At 45.1% G+C, this 27,970-nt stretch overlaps 1 protein-coding gene across 4 annotated transcripts in view; it reads right to left on the bottom strand.

The window, feature by feature from the left end:
- plekha7b (pleckstrin homology domain containing, family A member 7b) overlaps positions 1 to 27,970 on the bottom strand; it is a 612,799-nt gene that overhangs the window by 59,443 nt on the left and 525,386 nt on the right. For all 4 annotated transcript variants that reach the window (XM_070899897.1, XM_070899898.1, XM_070899899.1 and 1 more), the window contains 7 exons: positions 25,458 to 25,538; positions 11,938 to 12,087; positions 9,481 to 9,582; positions 6,336 to 6,444; positions 2,316 to 2,539; positions 1,398 to 1,589; positions 275 to 392 (listed from right to left, as the gene is read on the bottom strand). In XM_070899897.1, the coding sequence (XP_070755998.1) occupies positions 275 to 392; positions 1,398 to 1,589; positions 2,316 to 2,539; positions 6,336 to 6,444; positions 9,481 to 9,582; positions 11,938 to 12,087; positions 25,458 to 25,538 (976 nt within the window). The remainder of the gene's footprint in view (positions 1 to 274; positions 393 to 1,397; positions 1,590 to 2,315; positions 2,540 to 6,335; positions 6,445 to 9,480; positions 9,583 to 11,937; positions 12,088 to 25,457; positions 25,539 to 27,970) is intronic.

The raw sequence follows: 27,970 nt of genomic DNA, 5'->3' as shown, positions 1-27,970 counted from the left end.
GCAGGATGCTACAACTGGCTTCAGCCTCTCCCCTTAGTTGGGCTGGGGAAGTATACATATCTGGAGATCTGATGTGGTCAGAATTGGAATTGGCTATGATTCCTTTCACCGTGGAATCAGCTATCCGCACTCACTGTTTAGGGTCAGACATGAAGAATGGGTTCAGCAATGGCCCATACCCACGCAAGAAACCAAAGCCTTCAGGAGGGAGAAACACCAACAGCAAAAGGACACAAGAAATTCCTCTAACACTTTAACATTTGTCCTAACCTACCTCTACTAGGCAGTGTCTGCAAACCACTGTCAAGGCCCAAAGCTCCAGCTGTGGTCTTACTGAACCCATTTCCCACTGATATGAGTTCGGGTTCACTCATATAAGAACGTAGCTCTGCCTGCAACAAAGCAATAAATAAAACACTTAAGAATCCACCCATGGAGCTCTCCCATAACACTTTCAGTACAAACTATTCATAAATAATATCAACAGTCAGTTGACAAATGATATCCAACTGATGGGCCCTTTTTTCACAATCTGCATTGCCATCTGGTCAACCTGTAAAATTGGCTGGTCAGACCACACCTTAAGTACTGGTCAAGAAGCTGATTTCCAGTGTCAAAGATCTGACTAATGAGGGAAGAGTGGAGAAACTTGTGAGTTCAGTCTGGAAAGGAGGTATCCGAGAGTGATCTTATATACGAGATAGTTAAAGGAATGGAAAAAGATAAATCTGGAATAGTACTTTAAATTATTACTTTAACACAGAGTCAAATTAGTAAAAAGTAAATTTGTACGAATATCAGGAAATTCTTCTTCACACAGAGAAATCAACAGGTGAAATAACTTCCAGACAGCAGTGCAGGTGAAAAGCCAGAGTCATTCAAGAAGCAATTAGATGCTGTAATGGGACTGGATGGTCTTTCTGGATTGATGAATTTAGAAGGACCAAATGGCTTTCATCGTCCATACAAAAGCAAAATACCACAGATGCTGCAAATCTTAAATACTAACAGAAAATACTGGAAATACTCAGCAGATCAGGCAGCATCTGTGGAAAGAGTTTCAGATCGATGACAAAAGGTAATCAACCTGAAACATTAACTCTGTTTTTTTTCTCCACAGATGCTTGCTGACCTGTTGAGTATTTCTAGCATTTTCTGTTTTTCTTCTTCGTCCATAATTACCTTGTGATCTGCAAAATTATACCTCGTGATTATGATTTTGCACTGCTCTATATTTTGAACATTCTGCCCTGTACAAGTAACCGTGCAGTTGCAAAAAACAATTACCACAATGATTGTTTGTGTAAAAATGTCAATTAGTCTTCATTATATGCAGTCATAAAATGCAAATGGCCATTTCCCTGGTAATGATGGAAAGTTATGCTTCATTTGCTAACCTTGTAATCTCCATTCATATACTGGCCATACTCTCGGTCTCTCTTCCTTTCATCGGATTGCCGTTTCAGCCCCCGGACTGACATGTGCCTGATGACTGTAGCATCTTTTGGAAGAGGCGGTACAGCTGGCGGCTGGTCATCAGGACTGTACATGTGGGGGAGAGGAGGTCGAGGAGGAGCTTGATCGTCCAGCTGCATGAGATTTTTAGTAAGATTAAAAAGTTTACTAAAGAGACATTATTAAGATGACGACAAATCCGGACAAGACACTGGTAAGGCCACAGTTGGAGTACTGATCACTGCACTATAGGAAGAATATTGCCCTTGAGAGGGGTCAGTATGTCTCAGGAATCTACGTTATGTGGCATGTTAAGCAGCTGGAAAAGTGATTTAGAAATAACAATAGTTTTTAAAACTATAAAAAATACAGCTAAAACTGATTGAGGCAAGTTGCAGGATTCAAAAATTAGGGGACAAAATCTAAAATCCAGGATTAAATGGGGATTTCAAACAGAATAATTATACACGGGAATAAGTAACCATGAAAGACAATTGAAACAAACAGATGAGTTCAAGGAACAACTAACTATATGTATGTCTCGAGAAAGGAAGAATTGGGAGATATGATGGGAAGGTGACGTTGAGATCGGGTTGGACTAATGGACCTTTTCTTATTCCCAAAACTTTAAAACTGAAACAATTGATGTACATGGGCATTAAGCGCAACCAGAAAATGAAGATTGGCAGGATTCATGCAAGAGTGTTGCAGGGTTGCAGAATGCCAAATTTCCTGGTCTCTTTCCACACAATTTCCATCTGTTGAAAAATGTTGCGTTCCGTTTTTAAGTGAAAAATCTCAATTATTTCCTATTCAAAGAAGGTTTATTCTAGCCTTGGCAAACTTATGGCGAGACTTACCACCTTTGGATGATGTCTGACCTGAGGCAGAGGTTGAGGTTTGAACAGCGGCAGACTAACAGGCTGTTGCAGAGGTTGAAGTCTTGTTTCCACAGGCCCCAGAGAAGGCAGCACCGGACTGACTGGGGGACTCAGCTGAATAGGAGTTTTCCTCTCTTGCATTGTGTGTATATTTAATACAGAAGGCACTGTTGAGGAAGGCACTGAAGGCACAGTTTTTCTCTCTACAAAAACAAATGATTAAATTCTTAGTCTGAATCAGGAAAGGGGCAAAATTAATGTACGGCTAGCTTTTGCTTTTATTTAGAAGTGTCAAGTGTTTGGGCCAGGTCCCTAAGATTTTGACGAACAATAACTTGCATTTATATAGCATGTTTAAAGTTAGTAAAATATCCCAAGGTGTTTCACAGGAGCATCACTCAACAACATTTGACACATAAGGAGATATTAGGATAGAAGAGCTAAGTTTTAAGGAGGAGAGCCAGAGAGGTTTAGGGAGGGAATTCCAGAGCCAAGGCAGCTGAAGGGATGGCCCTAATGGTGGGGCAATTATAATTGGGGATGCACAAGAGGCAAGATGAGTGCAGAGATCTTGAAGGATTGTTAGGCTGGAAGAGAGTACAGAGACAGGGAGGGAAGAGGCCATGGAGGGATTTGAAAACAAGGATAAGAATTTTAAAATGAGGCATTTCCGGCCTGGGAGCCGATGTAGGTCAGCGAGCACAGGGTTGAACGCAATACATAAGCTGTCCTCCCCACTTTTAAGTGTCCACATTACAGTTTTTGGCTTGGGGCGGCCAAAAAAAACATCTTTTCACACTTTGGTCACTTTGCTTGGAAATACACAAGAATAATTAGAGTGACTTGTCGATTGACTTTCTCTCCCTCTCGGATGATTATTTTTTTATCTGGGAACACAAGTATCCTCTGTTCAGTACCTCAGCATGAAGTCAAGAGCAAGAGCAGGAGCTCTTATTGGAGAACATAGACACGTCAATATCCTAAAATTTGTACCTTTTAAATAGATATGTGAGGAAATGAGTTAGTCAACTACCGCCAAAGTGAGCTTGGACTAAGATACACTGTCGCTGCCCTTAATAGTTAGCAGTGATAAATCTCCCACTTCAGGTTCAATTTTGATGGGGATAAAATTCAGGTTCTATAAAAACTAGCATTTTAATTTAACACTGCAATACATAATCTTGGTCCTTCGGATAAGTGGAATTGCTTTTTAAGTCTGCAAAATTGTTTGGTCTGCATAAGAGAGACAGTTAAGAGTAGTCACCATTATTGGCTTGAATACTATGGATTGGTGAAAGATGTTTTAGCTTCCCCTCATTGGACTACCAAGGTATCAGATGATATTCCTCAACTTCTAAGTGACCTACCAACCGACCAGAGATCGTCATCACAGAAGGGTATTTTACTTCCTCCCTTATTCCAAAGTAAAATACATTAAATTGGCATGTAGCTTATCCTTCAAAAGGTTGCTCAAGATAATTCTTAAAACCCATATCAAACTCAAATTAATGCGAACTGAATTAGCTCAGCTAATATTTACCAAACAGAGAAACTTGCTTCAATTTAGGTACATCAGATCGGAGCTGACACTCAGGTAGTAGGTCTCCATTTAAAAATCTGCCTCACCCATAACTGTCCTGTTACATTTTGGCACATTCCTGGGTGGTGACTTAATTATGCTGCCAAACTTGGTACTAAGTGACAGCAATGCTAAAGATCATAGGTAAAAATAGCTACCTTTTTGAGTTGCACTCTGCAATGTTAGCATTTTGGTAATTCATCCGGTGTTCTAAATGACATAACATTGGACCCCCATAACTTGAGTTACAAGTGAGTCTGCATCATCCTAACAGTGAACCAATGTCACTGAACAATAGTAAGGATCACCATGCCAACAGACCTATATTTTGGCTTTGTGACTTAACACTTTTATTTCCTGAATGAAGTAAAAAAATGAGAGAAAATCCATTCAATATGGCTGAATTTCTGATGAGGCTTGTAAACAAGTTTATTTTTCCAGTAATGTTCAATGTAAAGGCCAAGATGGTAAATAACAAATGAAAAGAAAAAATGTTTTTGAATGCCGAGGACCTGAAATAAGATACTGAAAATGCTGGAAATACATTAGCAAGTCCGCCAACACTCTGAAAAAGGAACGATAAGTTAATGTTTTGGGCACAGCCCTTTTGTCAGTACCTGTACAATGAGTCTGAGCTAAGATATTAAAGGAGCTGGGATCACATAGGTGATGCTTAACTGCAGATTGCAAGGGAGCTGGGATTATATCGGGTAAGGTAGCATTGTGGTTATATTACTGGACTAAATAATCCGGAGACACGAGTAGCAGCTGGGGTAATTTAAATTCAGTCAATTAATAAATCTGGTATCAGTAATGGTGACCATAAAACAACTGGATTGTCGGAAAAACCCATCTGGTTCACTAATGTCCTTTAGTGAAATGAAATCTGCCGTGTTTACCTGGTCTGGCCTATATGTGACTCCAGACCCACATCAATGTGGTTGACTCTTAACTGGCCTCTGAAATGGCATAGCCACACTTGATCAGCTCCGTTGGGCAGGCCACATTGTTTGCATGCCATACACGAGACTCCAAAAGCGAGTGCTCTACTCGTAACTCCTTCACGGCAAACGAGCCAAAGGTGGGCAGAGGAAACGTTACAAGGACACCCTCAAAGCCTCCCTGATAAAATGCAACATCCCCACGGACACCTGGGAGTCCCTGGCCAAAGACTGCCCTAAGTGGAGGAAGTGCATCCAGGAGGGCACTGAGCACCTCAAGTCTCATCGCCGAGAGCATGCAGAAATCAATCGCAGGCAGTGGAAATAACATGCAGCAAACCAGTCCCACCCACCCTTTCCCTCAACGACTATTTGTCCCACCTGTGACAGGGACTGTGGTTCTCGTATTGCACTGTTCAGCCACCTAAGGACTCATTTTTAGAGTGGAAGCAAGTCTTCCTCGATTCTGAGGGACTGCCTATGATGATGATGATGATGCCCTCTGAAATGGCCTAGCAAGCCACTTAGTTATACCAAACTGTTACAACAAAGTTAGCACTGTGGAGTACCTTCACCACATGGACTGCATCAGTTCAAGAACATGGCAAACCACCATCTCAAGGGCAATTTGGGATGGGCAATAAATGCCAGCCATGCACACATCCCGCGAACAAATAAATTAAAAAAAAATATGGGTGATGTTTAACTGCAAGGGAATAGTGGCTTTTTAAAACTGTGCAAAATCATTTTGTTTCAAAGCACAGATCTTAAACATTACTCATTTCCAAATCTTTTCTGTGAAGACCAAAATAAAACCAAAACATAACAAATGCCCATCACATCTCAGAAACATTTTGAAGTATTTTGCACAATAAATTATTTTGAAGTTCTCTGCTTCTTTGAAATGCAATTACATTACTATGTAGGCAAGCAAGGCAGTAATCTATGCATAGCAGGATCCCACAAAAAGCCATCCCATGAATGACTCATTAATTTTTTTTCAGAGCAATGTTGACCAGGACACTGGGAGAACTCTTTGCTTTTCTTCAAATAAGACCATGGGATCTTCAGGGTATAATGTTGGGGCTATCAGGGTGCAATCTTAGTTCCCTCAGATGATGTTGTAGCATGTCTCCATTGTTGTGTCTTCTGCGAGAGAGAGGCTCTTCCTGAACATGGAGATGGAGCCTTATTTTAATATTTCAGCAAAGGTTCAGCAACTTGTTTGGTTCTGCACAGGAGTGTCAGCCTTGGGTTCAAGTTCTGGAGCAGGGGCACAGGAGTGTCAGCCTCGGGTTTAAGTACTGGAGGGAGGCTTGAAGTTACAGACCCAGAGACAAAATTGCAACCAATTGAGCCAGGCTAAAAAGATCCCCAGCAATTTTATTTTAACAAATGAATAAAGCACGGAGGTGGAATCTATTGTCACTCAATGGTAAAGGAAACCACTTATAAACAAGTTCCTAAACTTTCACTCACCCGGATTCTGTATGGATTCAATAATCATTCTATAGTTGCTCTTGTTCACACTGAGGCCTCCCATAACATCCTCGATCCTCCACAGGTCCTTTCTTATTTGTTCTTGATCCTGGATCCAGAAAAAGTAATTAATTTACAATTTCGAAGTACACAAAGCAACCCTTGGGGTTGGGCACAGGCACTAAGGAAGAGGATGGTAACAAAATATCAGTAGAAGCGGAGATGTTAGAGGTAATGGATGGGATGAAAATTGATAGGCAGGATGTACTGGAAAGGCTGGATATGCTTCGAGTGGATAAGTCACCTGGTCCAGATGGGCTGGCATCTCAGGTTGCTGAGGGAAGTGGGGGTGGAGATAGCAGAAGGGCATGTCATAATTTGCCAATCTTCCCTAGATGTGGGGAAGGTTCCAGAGGATTGAAAAGTGCCACATGTGCCACCCTGGTTCAAGAAAGGGTGTAAGGACAATCCTAGCAACTACAGGCCAGTCAGTTTAACAATCAATGGTGGGTAAGGTTTCAGAAACAATAATCAGGGAAAAAATTAAGAGGCACTTGGAGAGGTTTAGGTTAATTAAGGAGAGCCAGCACGGATTTGTAAAAGGCAGATCGTGTTTGACTAATCTAATTGAATTTTTTGTATGGCTCAGAGATGTGGACCATATACAGCAGACACCTCAAATCACTGGAGAAATACCACCAACGATGCCTCCACAAGATCCTGCAAATCCCCTGGGAGGACAGACGCACCAACGTCAGTGTTCTCGATCAGGCCAACATCCCCAGCATCAAAACACTGACCACACTCGACCAGCTCCGCTGGGCAGGCCACATCATCCGCATGCTGGACACAAGACTTCCAAAGCAAGCGCTCGACTCGGATCTCCTACACAGCAAGTGAGCCCCAGGTGGGCAGAGGAAACATTTCAAGGACACCCTCAAAGCCTCCCTGATAAAATGCAACATCCCCACCGACACCTGGGAGTCCCTGAGCAAAGACCGTCCTAAATGGAGGAAGAGCATCCGGGAGGGCGCTGAGCACCTCGAGTCCCGTCGCCGAGAGTATGCAGAAAACAAGTGTAGGCAGCAGAAAAAGCGTGCGGCAAATCAGACTCCCCACCCACCCTTTCCTCCAATGACTCTGTCCCACCTGCGACAGAGACTGTGATTCCCGAATTGGACTGTGCATTAACCTGAGAACTCACTTTTGAAGTGGAAGCAAGTTTCCTCGATTTCGAGGGACTGCCTATGATGATGATGAATTTTTTGATGAAGTAACAGAGAAGGTCGATGAAGGGAATGCAGTGGATTTTGTCTGTGTGGCTGTTAAGAAAACATTTGATAAAGTACCACATAAAAGGCTGGTTAACATAATTGAGGCTCATGGAATAGGAGGGTCAGTGTCAGCTTGGCTAAGAAATTGGCCTAAGGACAGAAAACAGCGAGTCGTGGTAAATGGTTGTTATTCAACAACAACAACTTGCATTTGTCTACGTGAGGAAGAACTTTTTTACGCAGCGAGTGGTAGTGATCTGAAACTCGCTGCCGACGAGGGGGGTGGAAGCGGAGACGATCAACGATTTCAAAAGGAAATTGGATAGGCACTTGAGGGAAATAAACTTGCCTGGCTACGGAGATAGAGCAGTGGAATGGGACTGACTGCATTGCTCTAGAGAGAGCTGGCATGGACTCAATGGGCCGAATGGCCTCCTTCTGTGCCGTATTGACTCTATGACCAGAGATTGAGAATAATCTTTAGTCTGGAATTCTATCAGTACAAGGCAACTAACTGACATTTAAAGGAGCTGCACAACACAGCCATGGATAATGAAAATAGGATCAAAATGTCAACTTTGTTAACAATTTGATGTTACCTAGAGCTGGAAAGTGGGATTAGGCTGGATAGCCTCTTGTTGGCCGGCACGGACACGATGGGCCGAAATGGCCTCCTTCCCTGCTGTAAACTTCTATGATTCTATGTGGTAGAAGATCAGCCATGATTGAACTGGCAGGGCAGGCTTGAAGGGCCGAATGTTTATGATGTTCTTATGGATCAAAAATTATAAAACTAGAAGTGCTCTTCGAGGACAACCTAATCAAGACTAAACACATTGGAGGTCATTTTGAAGTCATGAAGGCTTTTGGCACAGGAGCAGAACAGACACTGATAACAGTAACATTCAGCTCAAATCCTGAGTTCTTAAAGGGTCTGAAGCTGTTTGGCTTTTATTAATTTTCCAGTACATTTTTTAAGAACTGACTCACTATTAATTTTTGTTAGCATTTTATAAAATATTTTTTCGAGACTTTATTTTTCTTTCTCCTAACAATACATAGGCCTTGAAAATCCAATAGCCCAATATTAGCTGTTACCTTCAAGTCACACCCACAGCTGCTCTCCAGCACTGACTCCTCTGCAGTTTGCAAGGTCAGTGAGAGGACATTGAATCTCAATGGGCCTGGGCAAGTGCCCGCATCACCAGTGCCTGCCTGTCCCGTGTAGCTGGATATGACACCTGCCACAATTGTGTGGGGAAGGGGTTGCCACCAATGTTCCCACTAAGCTGCATGGCCGTGCCGTGGCCTGGAGGCCCCGCGCTGGGCGCTCACCGGCGTTTATACGGAAGTAACATGCATGAGCGAAAATGTGGATGGGCCAGTTAAAGAGACCGCGCACAAAAATAGATTGAGAGGGAACATTGGTTGGTTGCCACCTGCGCCCCCGGCCCTGCCCCCCCCCCCCCCCCCGCCTCCATGACCCCCAATGAATGTTCCCTCAGGCCCTTATTCTTTGGGGGGGGGGGTCTATCCTCCTCTTTGCTCCCCCAGCAGTGGGGCCCATTAATGGAAAATCTATGGAGTCTGGCCAAGTGAGAAGCAAGCGAGCATTACACATGATGCAGTCAGATTCTGCAGCTTTTGTCTCCTAATCTAATTTATTCTTTTCCAAGAACTCAAAACCATAGAATTCCTAACTTCCAGCCACAATCTACATGCTTTTAAAAACTAAACGTGGCATTTACTTATCACTTACTTCTTAAATGAGCTAATCTTTATCTATCCTTTTTCAAACTTATAGTGTTGTCCTGCACTTAGCACTAAGCTGATTACCTCAATAAAACACAACTCCTTCGCAATGAACTTACCTGGGGGCTTGATACGGTTTTCACGTGTTCTAGGATTGCTTCCTTGAGCTGGTTCACCTCATTTTCTGTTTGTTCATATTCTTTCCATGCATTCTCCAGCTCCTACACAGAAGTGATACACGAGTTTATTTAGTTCCACAGTGTAGTTAATGGAAAAAATTACGTTTATTGACTTATCACACAAGGTAATGTGAACATAGAAATACACAGAACTGCAATGCATTGATCCAATCCCAAAGTTTGAAAACATACCATAGATTATTTTAACTATAGCTTTCTCTGTCTCATATGTATTCAGTTCCCTCTGCAGTTTGCTGACACTATCTGCATGACTGTCCTTATTATTTGCAAAAAGGAATGCTTAAATCCTTACAGAAATGGTCAGAACAAACATCGATACCACCCTTAATGATCATCATCATCATAGGCAGTCCCTCAGAATCAAGGAAGACTTGCTTCCACTCTTAAAATGAGTCCATATGTGGCTGAACAGTCCAATACGAGAGAACCAATCGAACAGATCACTGATGTGATCACAGGAGGTGAAGGCAGCATTCACAGCTCTGATCTTGTCCTCATCCAATGTCAACAGTGAAATCCTTCCTAGCCCAATAGTTCTGAGAATTGCCCAACAGGGTATTGGTGAGACCACACCTAGAGTATTGCATAGAGTTTTGGTCTCCTTATTTGAGGGGGGATATACTTGCATTGGAGGCAGTTCAGAAAAGGTTAACTAGGTTGATTCCTGAGATGTAGAGGTTGACATGAAGAAAGGTTGAGCAGGTTGGGCCTATACACATTGGAGCTTAGAAGAATGATAGGTGATCTTATTGAAACATATAAAGATATTGAGGGAGCTCGAAAAGGTAGTTGTAGAGAGGATGTTTCCCCTCATGGGGGAATCTAGAACTAGGGGGCATAGTTTCAAAATAAAACTGAGAATAAACTCATTTAAAACTGAGATGAGGAGGAATTTCTTCTCTCAGAGGGTTGTAAATCTGTGGAATTCTCTGCCCCGGAGAGATGTGGAGGCTGGGTCATTGAATATATTTAAGATGGAAAGAGACAGATTTTTTAAACCATAAGGGAGTGAAGAGTTATGGGGAGCGGGCAGGGAAGTGGAGCTGAGCCCAAGATCAGATCAGCCATGATCTTATTGAATGGCGGAGCAGGCTCGAGGGGCCAAATGGCCTACTCCTGCTCCTATTTCTTATGATCTTACGTAGAAATCCAGTATCTTAGCACAGATCAGGGAATAAACATGAGACTTTATAGCTCAGTTCCAGCCAGCTTCAAATGCTTGACCTTGTGATGCAATCCATATATTCACTATCGTTGGGGCTTCTTCGAGCTCTAATCTTCCACTAATTTCCCAGAGAGTGTGCAATTTTTAATTCAAAAGACAAGTAAAAAGTTTCACCTGAAAAGTTTGCTAATCCATACTTAAGATTTCCGGTTCAACGAAAACTTTGCTAATTCTGTGAGTGCATTCGACCTTGGAGAAATCACTGCTACTCAACACTATTGGTCAATCATTTTTAATGTAATTTAACCCAAAGAATGGTTATTTTATAACAAATTAAAACTGAATGCAGAGCTCAGTGGTTTAGATGCAGTGTTGGGCCACCATCATACACCTCAGAGTCGGGGCAGACCTGTGTTGACAGGGACCTGAAGGTGGTCTTCTGCCTGCCTTCGGACACATCCTATCGGCTGCGGCCGTTTCGTGGACAAAATGGATTGGGGAGCAAACAGAATGAATTTAGCCCTTTACAAAGACCAGCTGTACTTCAACATTCAGATCCTGCAACATTCTTCTGATAACTAAACATCACTATTTGAATAAAATGACTCCAAACATTTGGCCTCAAAGGGAGTGAATCACTTCCCCTAAAGATGATGCACAACTATGACAACAACTCAGAACACCTGCTACCACAGCGGCAACAGTATCTGGGCATCACTCAGGGTACGTACTGAGACTGCAGCTACTGATCTGCTGGCTGTGATGAAGGGAAGACCTTTGTTACGCTGCAGAAGAACTGCAGTCTGACCAGAAACTCTGCTCTTTCGGTCATCAATTTTTACGGTCAGGACAGCAGGAGGAAACATCCACTTTTTCCATAAGATTAGAGATTCTATAAAACGTTTTAAAATTCCTCAGAGTATCCAGGCTGCATGAGCACCTGTAAAATGTGGCTTCACACCAGACTGAAGTTATACAGCAGTCAGTGGAAGATGAAACCAATAGGAAACAGTCCAGTGGAGGAGGTGTCACACTGCTTGGCTTCTGTGCACTCTTGGGTCAGACACTGAAGTCATACTGCTACCTTTGCAGTCAACTGATTATTGAGAAGATCTGATATTTTGAGAGTTTTTTTTTCTAAGATTAGAGAATACAAGCTACCCCCATAACTGGTTAAGTGGCGTGATGTGAATTATGTAGAAAGCACTTACAGTGCAAACTTTTGAAATCTCCGCTCTGATCTGGACGAGGTCCTCTTGCAAAAGCCGCTGCTGATAGACAATCTTCTCAGTATGGGTTGGCTGTCCTTTGTATTGATCCAGTTGCCTGTGCGTTACCTCCAGCACAGATTCAAGCTTGTCCTGAAGGGACATGACAAATTAGAACTTGCAGCAATCATTGTCAGCTCAGTAATACCCAGTGAAACAAAGGGTGCTGTTATTTCTGACATCCCTGTGAACCAGGTTTCCATTTCAGATACACTATTGAACAGACATTTTGGAGGGAAATGTGGAGATGAGCAGTGATTGATCCGCTGGCAGCGCCCAAGGACATAGTGATGGGTAGGATAAGTAGGATGGGAAGGAGGTTGGCACCGAGCAGCTGGAAGGTCGGCGAGACAGGAGGATGGGGTAGTTGGGTTGCTGCTCATAAGGCTATAGTGACAGGAGCTATGACGGGCCCATTGGAGAAATGCAGGCAGCAGTACATAGGGTAGCTGAGGACTTATTCAAAGAGGATTCAAGCCTGGAAAGGTGATAGGAGAATAGGAAGACAGAGGGTTGGGGTAGCAGTTGGAGGGGTGCAAAGTCTCTGAGCGGGGAGAAAGGAAATTGATTCCGGGGATGAGGGGGTTGACTTATGAGGAAGGTTGAGTAGGTTGGGCCTCTACTCATTGGAATTCAGAAGAATGAGAGGTGATCTTGTCAAAACGTATAAGATTATGCTTGACAAGGTGGATGCTGTCATGTATTCAACCAGCATTGTAACCAATGTATAAACTGACCTAAGTTGTACACTGTGAGAACAATGACCACTAGGTGGGAGACACTCCTAACCTGGGCCTTCAGGTATAAAAGGGGAAGCTCCACCCACCTTCATCACTTGGAGTGCAAAGGAATAAAGGACAGGTCACAGACCTCCTCTCAAGCATGGGCCTCATGTGCATTGATACTGTATAGTAAGGATGTATCAGATGCAGAGAGGATGTTTCCACTGATAGGGGAGACTAGAACTAGAGGGCATGATCTTAGAATAAGGGGCCGCCCATTTAAAATTGAGATGAGGAGAAATTTCTTCTCTCAGAAAGTTGTAAATCTGTGGAATTCGCTGCCTCAGAGAGCTGTGGAGGCTGGGACACTGAATAAATTTAAGACAGAAGTAGACAGTTTCTTAACCGATAAGGGAATAAGGAGTTATGGAAAGTGGGCGGGGAAGTGGAGCCGAGTCCATGATTGGATCAGCCATGATCGTATTAAATGGCAGAGCAGGCTCGAGGGGCCGTTTGGCCTACTCCTATTTCTTATATTCTTATGAAAGATGGCATGACTGATTGACAGGAAGATTAAGAGACAGGAAAGAAGCATCCAAGAGGGAGGAAAAGGGGACATAAAGGTAACAGGCTTGGGTCTATAATGGCAGCCAAATATGCACGTGACTGGACACAGAGGGAGTTTGGGTTACCCGAGCATGGCAGAGATTAGATGAGATGTGTCTTGGCTGTAAACAGAGGATCTTGCCCCTTCACTCCAGTGGCTTGTTTGAAATGGATCAAAAATTGTTACACTCAGTACAATATTTAAGTAACCAACTGTTAACCCACAGGTGCATAACTTGGATCAACAGCCTCACCAAATATTAAAGCATTCTCCAAATCAAGGCTCACAAATCCAACAGCAGTTGTCCTTTTTATTTAAAAACAGAGACTCCTAGTATGGATCCATTGCGGAAAGTCACCAATCCTCGGTCTGTGCTCATTCCCTGATGATGTACTGGCAAAAGGCACCAATTTCCGGTCCGTGCCGAGTCAGAATGGTTTTGTGATTTAAGCAGTTATGGTTCATACAAGTATCTCTAATCCTTTCCCGATTCCATTTGCTTGGACTCTTGCATTCTAACTAACAGCACAATGAAACATAGCAATTCACCTTTAAGATTCCAGCATCAGCTTTCCTCAGCTGCTGCTCACCAATGGGGCAGTGTTGCTTTGTTCTATCCTCTCGGGAGCAGGCGGGTAAATTAAGCGAAAACCAGCAGCACAAACTAGTCTGTTTTTAAGCTCCAGAGCAGAGCCCTGCCCTGACTTTGTCTGACATCCATGCATGTTCAGCATCAGTTTTTGCAGTGGCTAAGATGGCAAACTCTTTTTTTTTTAAAGCTATTCACAAGATAGCTTCTGCATGTGTCCCTGTTCTCATAACTTAGATCCCTGACACTAGGAATCTGCCTTGTGACACTTCTCTGCTCTGCCTCCAGTGCTTGACTGTCCATGGCAGAACAGAAGGAGGCTGTGGGTTTGTCCAAAAAGGCATTCAAGTAACAGTTTCAGTAAATCTTATCGTGATTCAGTGACCCTCCAAAACATGCCACACTGTTCTAGTTAGCGGGCTAAATATAACTTTTCAACCTGGTCAGCTCCATCTCATGAAGAATCAGCTCACTCCCTATCGCACTCCCTCAGCAGATCTTTCTAACAGGGAGAGAAAGTTGTCAGAATCATTGCTCCATCTATGTTATCACTTCCTAGTGGATCATATTCTGCTTTATAAATTGTGCTGCTTTCCGAGTCGTTCATTGGGTAAGTGTATCACGCGATACACTGACTAGGAAGGCCTTCGGTTCCATCACCGATTTGAGCCAAGTTACCCAATCTCAGTTCAAGCAGCAATTCCTCTCAACACCCCTGCTCTATTGAATCTGCTGGAAAGTACACGTGTGGATATTGGGTAACAAGAGTGGAACTCCTTACAGTCAAACAGCTGCTGGCTGCACTATGTATGCTTATAAATGAAGAATAGCCACTTAGGTAATGTACTGAAAAGCAGCTGGTACCCTTGAATGGAATCTTACCTCTTTTACTGAAAGCAGTGATTCAAAGTAAGTAAAGATGAGCCAAATAAAATGGCTGTGTTATGTATTTAACCCTTTGTAACCTGCATCACACCTGTCCACCAGAGGGCCGACCTGTTGGAGTCCCAAGGGATCCCAGCATCCCTTGGGAGCACAGTATATAAGCAGGCCACCCACGAGGTACCTGCACTCTGGAACCTTAATAAAGGAGCTAAGGTCACACTTGCTCATGGCACACAGTACTCGGTCTGATCATTTATTATGAGCGTAACAATTGGCGACGAGTTAATGAACAACCGCGCGAAAATGCAAAGAACAGTCGGCATCCTGGAGAAGTTCTCAGAGGGGAACGATTGGTGGAGAGACTCGACCAATACTTCGCGGCCAACGAGCTGGAAGGGGACGAGAACGCGACCAAACGAAGGGCTATCCTCCTAACTGTCTGTGGGGCAACAACCTATGGCCTCCAGAAGAATCTCCTGGCCCCGGCTAAACCAACAGAGAAATCCTACGAAGAACTGTGTATGCTGGTCCGGGAGCACCTAAATCCAAAGGAAAGCATTTTGATGGCGAGATATCGGTTCGACACGTGTCAACGATCGGAAGGCCAGGAAGTGGCGAGCTACATCGCCGAACTAAGGCGTCCTGCAGGACATTGAGAGTTTGAGAGATTGAGAGTTTGAGAGATTCCTAGAACAAATGCTCAAAGACTTTTTTGTACTGGGCATTGGACACGAGATAATCCTTCGCAAACTGTTGACTACAGAAACTCAGAATCGGAGTAAAGCCGTAATGATAGCCCAGCATTTGTGTGTAACAGCGACAACACCAACAGATTTCGCAGAACAAAGAAGTTTCGGCCAGAACTGTGCATAAAGTAACGTTGGTTTTGAGCAGAAATGTACCGGGCAGAAGGTACACGCCGGCTGCTGTGGCCCGATCTCAATTGACCCAGAGTCCGCCATCATCTGTTAATGCGAGGCAGTTAACACCCTGTTGGCGCTGCGGGGGTGATCATCGGCCCCATCAATGCCGCTTTAAGCACGATGCGTGCAATGGCTGCAGAACAATGAGGACCCCTCCAACGAATGTGCAGGTGAGCTGCAAACCACCACGATGCAGAGGAAGATCGATCCACAGTGGATCAGATGGAATTGGAAACTTGTACGGAGGAGGCAGAAGTGTACGGGGTACACACGTTCACGACGAAATGCCCCCCAATAATGTTTAAATTTGAACTGAACAGTATTCCAGTGTCTATGGAGCTGGACATGGGGGCAAGTCATTCCATAATGAGCAAAACGGTCTTCGACAGGCTGTGGGGAAAGGAGGCACACAGGCCCAAGCTCAGCTCTATTTACACCAACTAAGGACTTACACCAAGGAACTAATCCCTGTAATTGGCAGTGCTGAAGTCAAAGTCTCCTGTGATGGAGCAGTACACGAACTCCCGCTGTGGATTGTGCCAGGGGATGGCCCCACGTTGTTTGGCAGAAGCTGGCTGGGAAAAATCCACTGGAACTGGGACGACATCCGAGCGCTCTCGTCCATCAACAACACTGCATGTAACCCAGGTTCTAAGCAAATTCCCTTTGTTATTTGAGCCAGGCATTGGAAGCTTCTTGGGGGCAAAAGTGCAGATCCACTTGGTTCCCGGTATGCCACAAGGCTCGGGCGGTACCATACATGATGCGTGAAAAAGTGGAAATCGAGCTGGACAGACTGTAACGCAAAGGCATCATCGCGCCGGTGGAATTCAATGACTGGGCCAGTCTGATTGCTCTGGTACTCAAGGAGGACGGTATGGTTAGAATTTGCGGGGACTATAAAGTAACGATTAATCGTTTTTCGTTGCAGGACCAGTGCCCGCTACCCAATGCAGATGACCTATTCGCGATCCTGGCTGGAGGGAAGACATTCACCAAGCTGGACCTGACCTCGGCCTGCATGACGCAGGAGCTGGAGGAATCTTCGAAAGGCCTCACCTGCATCAACATGCACAAAGGTCTGTTTAGCTACAACCGGTGCCCGTTCGGGATTCGGTCGGCCGCAGCAATCTTCCAGCGGAACATGGAGAGCCTGCTAAAGTCGGTTCCTTGTACAGTGGTCTTCCAGGACGACATATTGGTTACAGGTCGGGACATCATGGAGCACTTGAAGAATCTGGAGGAGGTTCTTAGTCGATTGGATCGCGTGGGGCTCAGGTTGAAACGTTCGAAGCGTGTTTTCCTGGCCCAGGACGTCGAATTCTTAGGAAGAGAGAATCGCAGCAGACGGCATCAGACCCACCGACACCAAGACGGAGACCATCATGAACGCGCCACGACCACAGAACGTGACGGAGCTGCGGTCATCCCCAGGACTCCTCAGCTACTTCGGTAATTTCCTACCTGGGTTAAGCACCCTGCTAGAACCCCTACATGTGCTACTGCGCAAAGGAGACAACTGGGTATGGGGGAATTCACAAGAGGCTGCCTTTAGGAAAGCCAGAAATTTATTGTGCTCTAACAAACTGCTTGTACTGGACAACCCATGTAAACGATTGGTGTTAGCTTGCAGTGCGTCATCATACGGGGTTGGGTGTGTGTTACAACAGGCTAATGAATTGAGAATTTTGCAACCGGTTGCGTATGCATCCAGGAGTTTGTCCAAGGCCGAAAGAGAGGCTCTGGCGTGCGTTTACGGGGTAAAAAAAAATGCACCAGTACTTATTTGGCCTCAAGTTCGAGCTTGAAACTGACCGCAAACCGCTCATATCGCTATTCTCGGAGAGTAAAGGGATTAATACCAATGCCTCTGCCCGCATTCAAAGATGGGCGCTCATGCTGTCGGCATACAACTATGTAATCCGCCACAGACCGGGCACAGAGAACTGCGCAGATGCTCTCATTCGGCTACCATTGCCCACCACCGGGGTGGAAATGGCACAGCCAGCGGACTAGCTCATGGTCATGGAGTCATTTGAGAATGAGAAATTCCCTATTACTGCCCACCAGATCAGGACCTGGACCAGCCAGGATCCTTTACTGTCCCTGGTAAAAAGCTGTGTCCTCCATGGGAGCTGGTCCAGTGTCCCAGTGGAGATGCAGGAAGCGATTAAGCCGTTCCACAGATGCAAAGATGAGCTGTCCCTGCAGACAGACTGTTTTTTGTGGAGCAATCGCGTAGTCTTGCCCAAGAAAGGCAGAGACATATTCATTTGCGAACTGCACAACACCCACCCAGGCATCGTGATGATGAAAGCCAGAGCCAGATCCCACGTATGGTGCCTGGCGTCGACTCAGATTTAGAGTCATGTGTAACCCAGTGCAACACTTGCTCTCAATTGAGCAATGCACCCAGAGGGGCACTGCTAAGTTTGTGGTCCTGGCCATCCAAACTGTGGTCAAGGATCCATGTATACTATGCGGGCCCATTCCTAGGCAAAATGTTTTTGGTTGTTGTGGATACTTACTCAAAAGTTGACTGAATGTGTAATAATGTCTGCAAGCACGTCCACGGCCACCATTGAAAGTCTACGAGCTATGTTTGCCACGCTGAATTCAAAGAATTCATGACCCACAACGGGATCAAACACATCACATCTGCGCCGTTCAAGCCCGCATCCAATGGCTAGGCAGAACGGGCAGTTCAGACCATCAAGCAAAGCTTGAAATGCGTGTCGGAAGGCTCCCTGCAGACCCGGTTGTCCCGAGTACTGCTCAGCGACCGCACCAGGTCCTACTCACTCAACCAGCTGAGCTGCTCATGAAAAGGACGCTTAAAACAAGGCTCTCTGGTCCACCCTGATCTACATGATCACATGGAGGACAAGCGGCATCAACAAAGTGTGTACCATGACCGCGCAAACTTGTCACACGATATTGAAATCAATGATCCTGTGTTTGTGCTCAGTTATGGACATGGTCCCAACTGACTCGCTGGCACAGTCACAGCCAAAGAGAGTTATAGGGATTTCAGGTCAAACTGACCAATGGACAAACGCACAGAAAACACTTGGACCAAATTAAACTGCGGTTCACCAACAGTTACGTATAACCTGAAGAGAACACCACCAACTTTGACCTTCCAACACATACACAAGTGGCAACTGACATCAGAGTTGACCACGAAACAGAACTCATCATCCCCAACAGCCCAATGAAGAACTGACCAACCCAACCGAGATGATCGACAAGGGAGTGCAAAGCCCCAGTTCGTCTCACCTTGCAAATAAGTGTACTGTTGACTTTGCAAGGAAGTGATGTTTTGTATTTAACCCCTTGTAACCTGCATCACATCTGTCCACTAGAGGGCCTACTTGTTGGAGTCCCAAGGGATCCCAGCATCCCTTGGGAGCACAATATATAAGCAGTCCACCCACAAGGCACCTGCACTCTGGAATTAGAATAAAGGAGCTAAGGTCACACTTGCTCATTACACACAGTACTCAGCCTGACCACTTATTATGAGCGTAACATGCTACATTCAGATTTCATTTTTAAAAACAGTTCCTTGGGGCCTGAGACTTGCTCTGAAGACATGTGTCTGGCACTGCAACAATTAAGCTGCATTAATCTGAAGTGAGTCCTTGTTGAACAGAGCTTATTGCGTACCTGATATATTGTTGCTGACTATGGCATTTCTGCTGAAGTGTAATAAACAAATTGCAAAACTATCTTGATCACCCTGCTGTGCATTTCCAGCTTTATGTGTTTTATTACTAGATTGATTCCTGGGATGAGAGAGCTGTCCTACGAGAAGAGATTGAGTAGAATGGGCCTATATTCGCTGGAGTTCAGAAGAATGAGGGGTGATCTCATTGAAGTGTATAAAATTCTTAGAGGGCTTGACAGGGTAGATGCGAAGAGGCTGTATCCCCTGGCTGGAGAGTCTAGAACAAGGGGTCATGTCTCAGGATAAGGAGTCAGTCATTTAGGACTGAGATGAGGAGAAATATCTCCACTCAGAGGATTGTGAATCTTTGGAATTCACTACTCCAAATGGCAGTGGATGCTCAGACATTGAATATAGTCAAGACGGAGATCGATTGACCTTTAGGCACGAAGGGAATCAAGCCCGTTTGGTGGCTGGTGAGCAACGGCCACCGCACATTAAAGAAATTCATGCACAGACATCTTCCACCCTTCAATATGCATGTAACCGAGACTCCAGGATGGTATGTTGCCTCCCTGGTGCAAGGGTCAAGGATGTCTCAGAGCGGGTGCAGGACATTCTGAAATGGGAGGGTGAACAGGCAGTTGTCGTGGTGCATATAGGTACCAAAGATATAGATAAAAAACGAGATGAAGTCCTACGAGGTGAATTTAGGGAGCTAGGAGCTAAATGAAAAAGTAGGACCTCAAAAGTAGTAATCTCAGGATTGCAACCAGTGCCACGTGCTAATCAGAGTAGGAATCGCAGGATAGCTGAGATGAATACGTGGCTTGAGCAGTGGTGCAGCAGGGAGGGATTCAAATTCCTGGGACATTGGAACCGGTTCTGGGGGAGGTGGGACCAGTACAAACCGGACGGTCTCCACCAGGGTAGGACCGGAACCAATATTCCAGGGGGAGTGTTTGCTAGTGCTGTTGGGGAGGAGTTAAACTAATATGGCAGGGGGAAGGTAACCTATGCAGGGAGACAGGGAAATAAAAAGGAGACAGAAGCAAAATATAGAAAGGAGAATAGTAAAAGTGGAGAGCAGAGAAACCCAAGGGAAAAAACAAAAAGGGCCACATTACAGAAAAATTCTAAAGGGGCAAAGTGTATTAAAAAGACAAGCCTGAAGGCTCTGTGCCTCAATGCGAGGAGTATTCGAAATGTGGATGAATTAACTGCGCAGATAGCAGTTAACGGATACGATGTGATTGGCATCACGGAGACATGGCTCCAGGGGGAACAAGGCTGGGAACTCAACATCCAAGGGTATTCAGCATTTAGGAAGGATAGACAGAAAGGAAAAGGAGGCGGGGTGGCGTTGCTGGTTAAAGAGGAAATCAATGCAATTGTAAGGAAGGACATTAGCCTGGATAATGTGGAATCGGTATGGGTGGAGCTGCAGAATTCCAAAGGTCAGAAAACGTTAGTGGGTATTGTGTATAGACCACCAAATAGTAGTAGTGAGGTTGGGGACAGCATCAAACAAGAAATAAGGGATGTGTGCAATAAAGGTACAGCAGTAATCATGGGCGACTTTAATCTACACATTGATTGGACTAACCTAACTGGTAGCAATGCGGTGGAGGAGGATTTCCTGGAGTGTATTAGGGATGGTTTTCTAGACCAATATGTCGAGGAACCAACCAGGGAGCTGGCCATCCTAGACTGGGTGATGTGTAATGAGAAGGGACTAATTAGCAATCTTGTTGTGCGAGGCCCCTTGGGGAAAAGTGACCATAATATGGTAGAATTCCTTATTAAGATGAAGATTGACAAAGTTAATTCAGAAACTAGGGTCCTGAACTTAAGGAAAGGTAACTTCGACGGTCTGAGGCGTGAATTGGCTAGAATATACTGGCAAACGATACTAAAAGGGTTGACGGTGGATAAGCAATGGCATGAACTTCAGCAAATGTACATCCCTGTCTGGAGTAAAAATAAAACTGGGAAGGTGGCTCAACCATGGCTAACAAAGGAAATTAATGATAGTGTTAAAACCAAGGATGAGGCATATAAATTGGCTAGAAAAAGCAACAAACCTGAGGACTGGGAGAAATTTAGAATTCAGAGGAGGACTAAGGGTTTAATTAAGAAGGGGAAAATAGAGTACGAGAGGAAGCTTGCAGAGAATATAAAAACTGACTGCAAAAGCTTCTATAAATATGTGAAGAGAAAAAGATTAGTAAAGACAAACATAGGTCCCTTGCAGTTGGATTCAGGTGAAATTATAATGGGGAACAAAGAAATGGCAGACCAATTGAACCAATACTTCGATTCTGTCTTCACGAAGGAAGATACAAATAACCTTCCGAAAGTACTAGGGGACAGTGGGTTTAATGAGGAGGAGGAACTTAAGGATATCCTTATTAGGCGGGAAATTGTGTTGGGAAAATTGATGGGATTGAAGGCCAATAAATCCCCGGGGCCTGATAGTCTGCATCCCAGAATGTTCAAGGAAGTGGCCCCAGAAATAGTGGATGCATTGTTGATCATTTTCCAACAGTCTATCGACTCTGGATCAGTTCCCATGGACTGGAGGGTAGCTAATGTAACACCACTTTTTTTTTTTTTTTTTTTAAAAAGGAGGGAGAGAAAACAGGTAAATTATAGACCGGTTGGCTTGACATCAGTAGTGGGGAAAATGTTGGAATCGATCATGAAGGACGAAATAGCAGCACATTTGGAAAACGGTGACAGGATCGGATCAAGTCAGCATGGATTTATGAAAGGGAAATCGTGCTCAACGAATCTTCTGGAATTTTTTGAGGATGTAACTTGCAGAGTGGACAAGGGAGAACCAGTGGATGTGGTGTATTTGGACTTTCAGAAGGCTTTTGACAAGGTCCTGCACAAGAGATTGTTGTGCAAAATCAAAGCACATGGTATTGGGGGTAAGAAACTGACGTGGATAGGGAACAGGTTGGCAAATAGGAAGCAGAGAGTCGGGATAAATGGGTCCTTTTCAGAATGGCAGGCAGTGACTAGTGGGGTGCCGCAGGGCTCAGTGCTGGGACCCCAGCTCTTTACAATATACATTAACGATTTGGATGAAGGAACAGAGTGAAATATCTCAATTGAACAAGTACTTTGGTTCGGTATTCACTAAGGAGGATACAAACAACCTTCCGGATATAAAAGGGGTCAGAGGGTCTAGTAAGGAAGAGGAACTGAGGGAAATCTTTATTAGTCGGGAAATTGTGTTGGGGAAATTGATGGGATTGAAGGCAGATAAATCCCCAGGGCCTGATGGCCTGCATCCTAGAGTACTTAAGGAGGTGGCCTTGGAAATAGCGGATGCATTGACAGTCATTTTCCAACATTCCATTGACTCTGGATCAGTTCCTATGGAGTGGAGGGTAGCCAATGTAACCCCACTTTTTAAAAAAGGAGGGAGAGAGAAAACAGGGAATTATAGACCGGTCAGCCTGACCTCAGTAGTGGGTAAAATGATGGAATCAATTATTAAGGATGTCATAGCAGTGCATCTGGAAAATGGTGACATGATAGGTCCAAGTCAGCATGGATTTGTGAAAGGGAAATCATGCTTGACAAATCTTCTGGAATTTTTTGAGGATGTTTCCAGTAAAGTGGACAAAGGAGAACCAGTTGATGTGGTATATTTGGACTTTCAGAAGGCTTTCGACAAGGTCCCACACAAGAGATTAATGTGCAAAGTTAAAGCACATGGGATTGGGGGTAGTGTGCTGACGTGGATTGAGAACTGGTTGTCAGACAGGAAGCAAAGAGTAGGAGTAAACGGGTACTTTTCAGAATGGCAGGCAGTGACTAGTGGAGTGCCGCAAGGTTCTGTGCTGGGGCCCCAGCTGTTTACATTGTACATTAATGATTTAGACGAGGGGATTAAATGCAGTATCTCCAAATTTGCGGATGATACTAAGTTGGGTGGCAGTGTGAGCTGCGAGGAGGATGCTATTAGGCTGCAGAGTGACTTGGATAGGTTAGGTGAGTGGGCAAATGCATGGCAGATGAAGTATAATGTGGATAAATGTGAGGTTATCCACTTTGGTGGTAAAAACAGAGAGACAGACTATTATCTGAATGGTGACAGATTAGGAAAAGGGAAGGTGCAACGAGACCTGGGTGTCATGGTACATCAGTCATTGAAGGTTGGCATGCAGGTACAGCAGGCGGTTAAGAAAGCAAATGGCATGTTGGCCTTCATAGCGAGGGGATTTGAATACAGGGGCAGGGAGGTGTTGCTACAGTTGTACAGGGCCTTGGTGAGGCCACACCTGGAGTATTGTGTACAGTTTTGGTCTCCTAACTTGAGGAAGGACATTCTTGCTATTGAGGGAGTGCAGCGAAGGTTCACCAGACTGATTCCCGGGATGGCGGGACTGACCTATCAAGAAAGATTGGATCAATTGGGCTTGTATTCACTGGAGTTCAGAAGAATGAGAGGGGACCTCATAGAAACGTTTAAAATTCTGACGGGTTTAGACAGGTTAGATGCAGAAAGAATGTTCCCAATGTTGGGGAAGTCCAGAACCAGGGGTCACAGTCTGAGGATAAGGGGTAAGCCATTTAGGACCGAGATGAGGAGAAACTTCTTCACCCAGAGAGTGGTGAACCTGTGGAATTCTCTACCACAGAAAGTAGTTGAGGCCAATTCACTAAATATATTCAAAAGGGAGTTAGATGAAGTCCTTACTACTCGGGGGATCAAGGGTTATGGCGAGAAAGCAGGAAGGGGGTACTGAAGTTTCATGTTCAGCCATGAACTCATTGAATGGCGGTGCAGGCTAGAAGGGCTGAATGGCCTGCTCCTGCACCTATTTTCTATGTTTCTATGTTTCTATTCTTCTGAACTCCAGTGAATACAAGCCCAGTTGATCCAGTCTTTCTTGATAGGTCAGTCCCGCCATCCCGGGAATCAGTCTGGTGAACCTTCGCTGCACTCCCTCAATAGCAAGAATGTCCTTCCTCAAGTTAGGAGACCAAAACTGTACACAATACTCCAGGTGTGGCCTCAGGAAAAGGGGAGGTGCAACGAGATCTGGGTGTCATGGTTCATCAGTCACTGAAAGTGGGCACGAAGGTACAGCAGCAGTAAAGAAGACCAATGGTATGTTGGCCTTCATCACTAGGGGATTTAAATATAGAAGCAGGGAGGTCTTACTGCAGTTGTACAGGACCTTAGTGAGGCCTCACCTGGAATATTGTGTTCAGTTTTGGTCTCCTAGTCCGAGGAAGGACGTTCTTACTATTGAGGGAATGCAGCAAAGGTTCACCAGACTGATTCCAGGGATGGCTGGGCTGTCATATGAGGAGAGACTGGATCAACTGGGCCTTTATACACTGGAGCTTAGAAGGATGAGAGACGATCTCATAGAAACATACAAGATTCTGAAGGGACGGGACAGGTTAGATGCGGGTAGATTGTTCCCGATGTTGGGGAAGTCCAGAACCAGGGGACATAGTCTTCGGATAAGGGGTAGGCCATTTCGGGCTGAGATGAGGAGAAACTTCTTCACTCAGAGAGTAGTTAACCTGTGGAATTCCCTACCGCAGAGAGTTGTTGATGCCAGTTCACTGGATATATTCAAGAGGGAGTTACATATGGCCCTTACGGCTAAGGGGATCAAGGGGTATGGAGAGAAAGCAGGAAAGGGGTACTGAGGGAATGATCAGCCATGATCTCATTGAATGGCGGTGCAGGCTCGAAGGGCCGAATGGCCTACTCCTGCACCTATTTTTCTATGTTTCTATCTTTCTAATTCGGGTTCCTCGAATATCAGGTCCCTCATTGTAACCCGTGTGAACTCATCCCTTTTTGTTGTGGAAGCAAGTCATCCTCAATACGAGGGATCGCCCAAGAAGAAGGAGGGAATCAAGGTATATGGAGATTGGGCGGGAAAGTGGAGCTAATGTAAAAGTTCAGCCATTATCTTATTAAATGGCGGAGCAGGCTCAAGGGGCCTTATGTCCTACTCCTGCTCCTTTTTCTTACGTTCCCATTTCACATTTCCAATATTCCTTTTTGCCTCCCCTTGCAGTGTACCTTATCTATTTTCAGTTGCCGAACTTTGGCTTCCAGATCTTGGAGACCTTTGTCCTGTTCACAAAGTCTGCTCAGCTTAGCCTAGAGGAAAAAGAATAAATATTTATTAAACAGTAATGGTGTTGTACACAATGGTTTGGCATTGTTGGTGACAGGATTGAGAACACTGTGATATCACCACCAATCTGAAAAATAAAATATATAATTGCATTAAGAATGAATTACCGAAACATAACGTGGGTAAAGTTCTTAACGAATACTTTGCGTCTGTTTTCACAAAGGAAAGGGGCAATGCAGATACTGCTATCGAGGAGGAGTGTGAAATTCTGGATGAAATAAACATAGTGAGAGAGGAGTTATTAAGAGGTTTAGCAGCTTTGAAAGTGGATAAATCCCCAGGTCCGGTTGAAATGCATCCCGGCTGTTGAGTAAAGCAAAAAGAATATAGCAGAGGCCTTGACCATCAATTTCCAGTCCTCTTTGGATTAAGCATAGTGCCGGAGGACTGCTAATGTGGTAACCTTGTTTAAGAAGGGAGAAAGGGATAGGCTGAGTAATTACAAGCCTGTCAGCCTAACCTCAGTTGTGGGAAAATTATTGGAAAAAAATCCTGAAGGACAGGATAAATCTACATTTAGAAAGGCAAGGGTTAACCAGGGACAGTCAGCACGGATTTGTTAAGGGAAGATCGTGTTTGACTAACCTGATTGAATTTTTCGAGGAGGTAACCAGGAGGGTCGATGAGGGTAGTGTGTACGATGTAGTGTATATGGATTTTAGCAAAGCTTTTGATAAGGTCCCACATGGCAGACTGGTCAAGAAGGTTTAAAGCCCATGGGATCCAAGGCAAAGTGGCAAATTGGATCCAAAATTAGCAGAGGTAGGAAGCAAAGGGTAATGGTTGATGGATGTTTTTGTGACTGGAAGGATGTTTCCAGTGGGGTTCTGCAGGGCTCAATACTGGGTCCCTTGCCTTCTGTGGTATACATCAATGATCCGGAGGCGGCGTCCTCGACTTGGCTATCGGGCCTCCATCCGCCCCCCACCCCCACCAGCGATGATCTGATCGGAACACCTCCAGCGACGGCAGATGGGCCTCTCCTCCACGACGGAGTCTGGGCCCCCTCGGTGACAGCTGGACCTCCCATGGTGACAGACGACTTGGCCTCCCGTGACGACAGACTACTTTCTCCTCGACGACGACCGGGTCCCCCTCTCCCACGTCGGCGACTGGCCTCCCCTCCTCCTTCAGCGGCGACTGGAACTTTCCTTCCCTACTGGCGATGTGGCCGCTACTCCTCCATCAACATGTGGTGAGTTCCATGGCTGTGAGCCCCTGCCTTCCCCACCCTGAACCCCGGTGGGCCACTGACCCTCCCAATGCCTGCCCCCAACCAGGCCTCGGACCACCTACCACCAAGGGCACTATCCAGTGCCGAGCCTGCGGCCAACATCTCGTCACAGGCAACTAGGCCCATATTGCAGTGCCTAGCCTCCAGTCGTCTTGGACCCCTTGCCACTGGATCAAGACCTCGCTCAGCTAAGCCCGTGTGGTAGCTGGTGTGCAGCGGCCACCCCACTTTAAAAGAACTTACACACAGGCATCTTCCACTCCATTAACATAAAGTTCGGGACCTGGAATATCAGGACCCTCGTGGACAACCCCAACAGCGGCAGGCCAGAATGCCGCACGTGGCTCTCGTATTGGATTGTTCAGCCACCAAAGAACTCACTTCAGGAGCAGAAGCAATTCTTCCTCGATTCCAAGGGACTGCTGCTGCTGATGATGATGATGATGGATATGATGAGATTTGAATATAGGCGTCATGATTAAAAAGTTTGCAGATGACACTAAAATTGGCTGTGTGGTTGATAATTAAGAGGAAAGTCATGGACTGCAGGAGGATAGCAATCTACTGGTCAGGTGGGTAGAACAGCGGCAAATGGAATTTAATTCGGAGAAGTGTGAAGTAATGCACTTGGGAGGGGGCTAATAAGGAAAGGATATAACATTAAACGGTAGGCCACTTAGAAGTGTAGCTGAACAAAGGGACCTTGGAGTGCCTGTCCACAGATCCCTGAAAGTAGCAAGCCAAGTGGATAAGGTGGTTAAGAAAGCATGAAGAATGCTAGAATACAAGAGCAGGGAGGTTCTGCTTAAATTGTATAATATTCTTGTTAGGCCACAGCTGGAATACTGCGGGCAGTTCTGATCGTCGTATTATAGGAAGGACGTGATTGCACTGGAGAGGGTGCAGAGGAGATTTACAAGGATGCTACCTGGAATGGAGAATCTTAGCTATGAGGACAGATTGGATAGGCTGGGTTTGTTCTCCTTAGAATAGAGGAGGCTGAGGGGAGACCTCATTGAGGTGTATAAAATTTTGAGTGGCCTGTTTTTTTTACCTCTCCCAAGAGATCGCATGGCTCCGGGTGGGGTGGAGTGTAAAATGTTGCGATACATGGGGTATCGCAGTTGTGGGGCAGACTGGTTGGGCCAAATGTTCTTTTCC

This window comes from Pristiophorus japonicus, chromosome 14 (assembly GCF_044704955.1).
Source record: "Pristiophorus japonicus isolate sPriJap1 chromosome 14, sPriJap1.hap1, whole genome shotgun sequence".
Lineage (NCBI taxonomy): Eukaryota > Metazoa > Chordata > Chondrichthyes > Pristiophoridae > Pristiophorus > Pristiophorus japonicus.
This window is presented reverse-complemented; position numbering and strand designations above follow the sequence as displayed.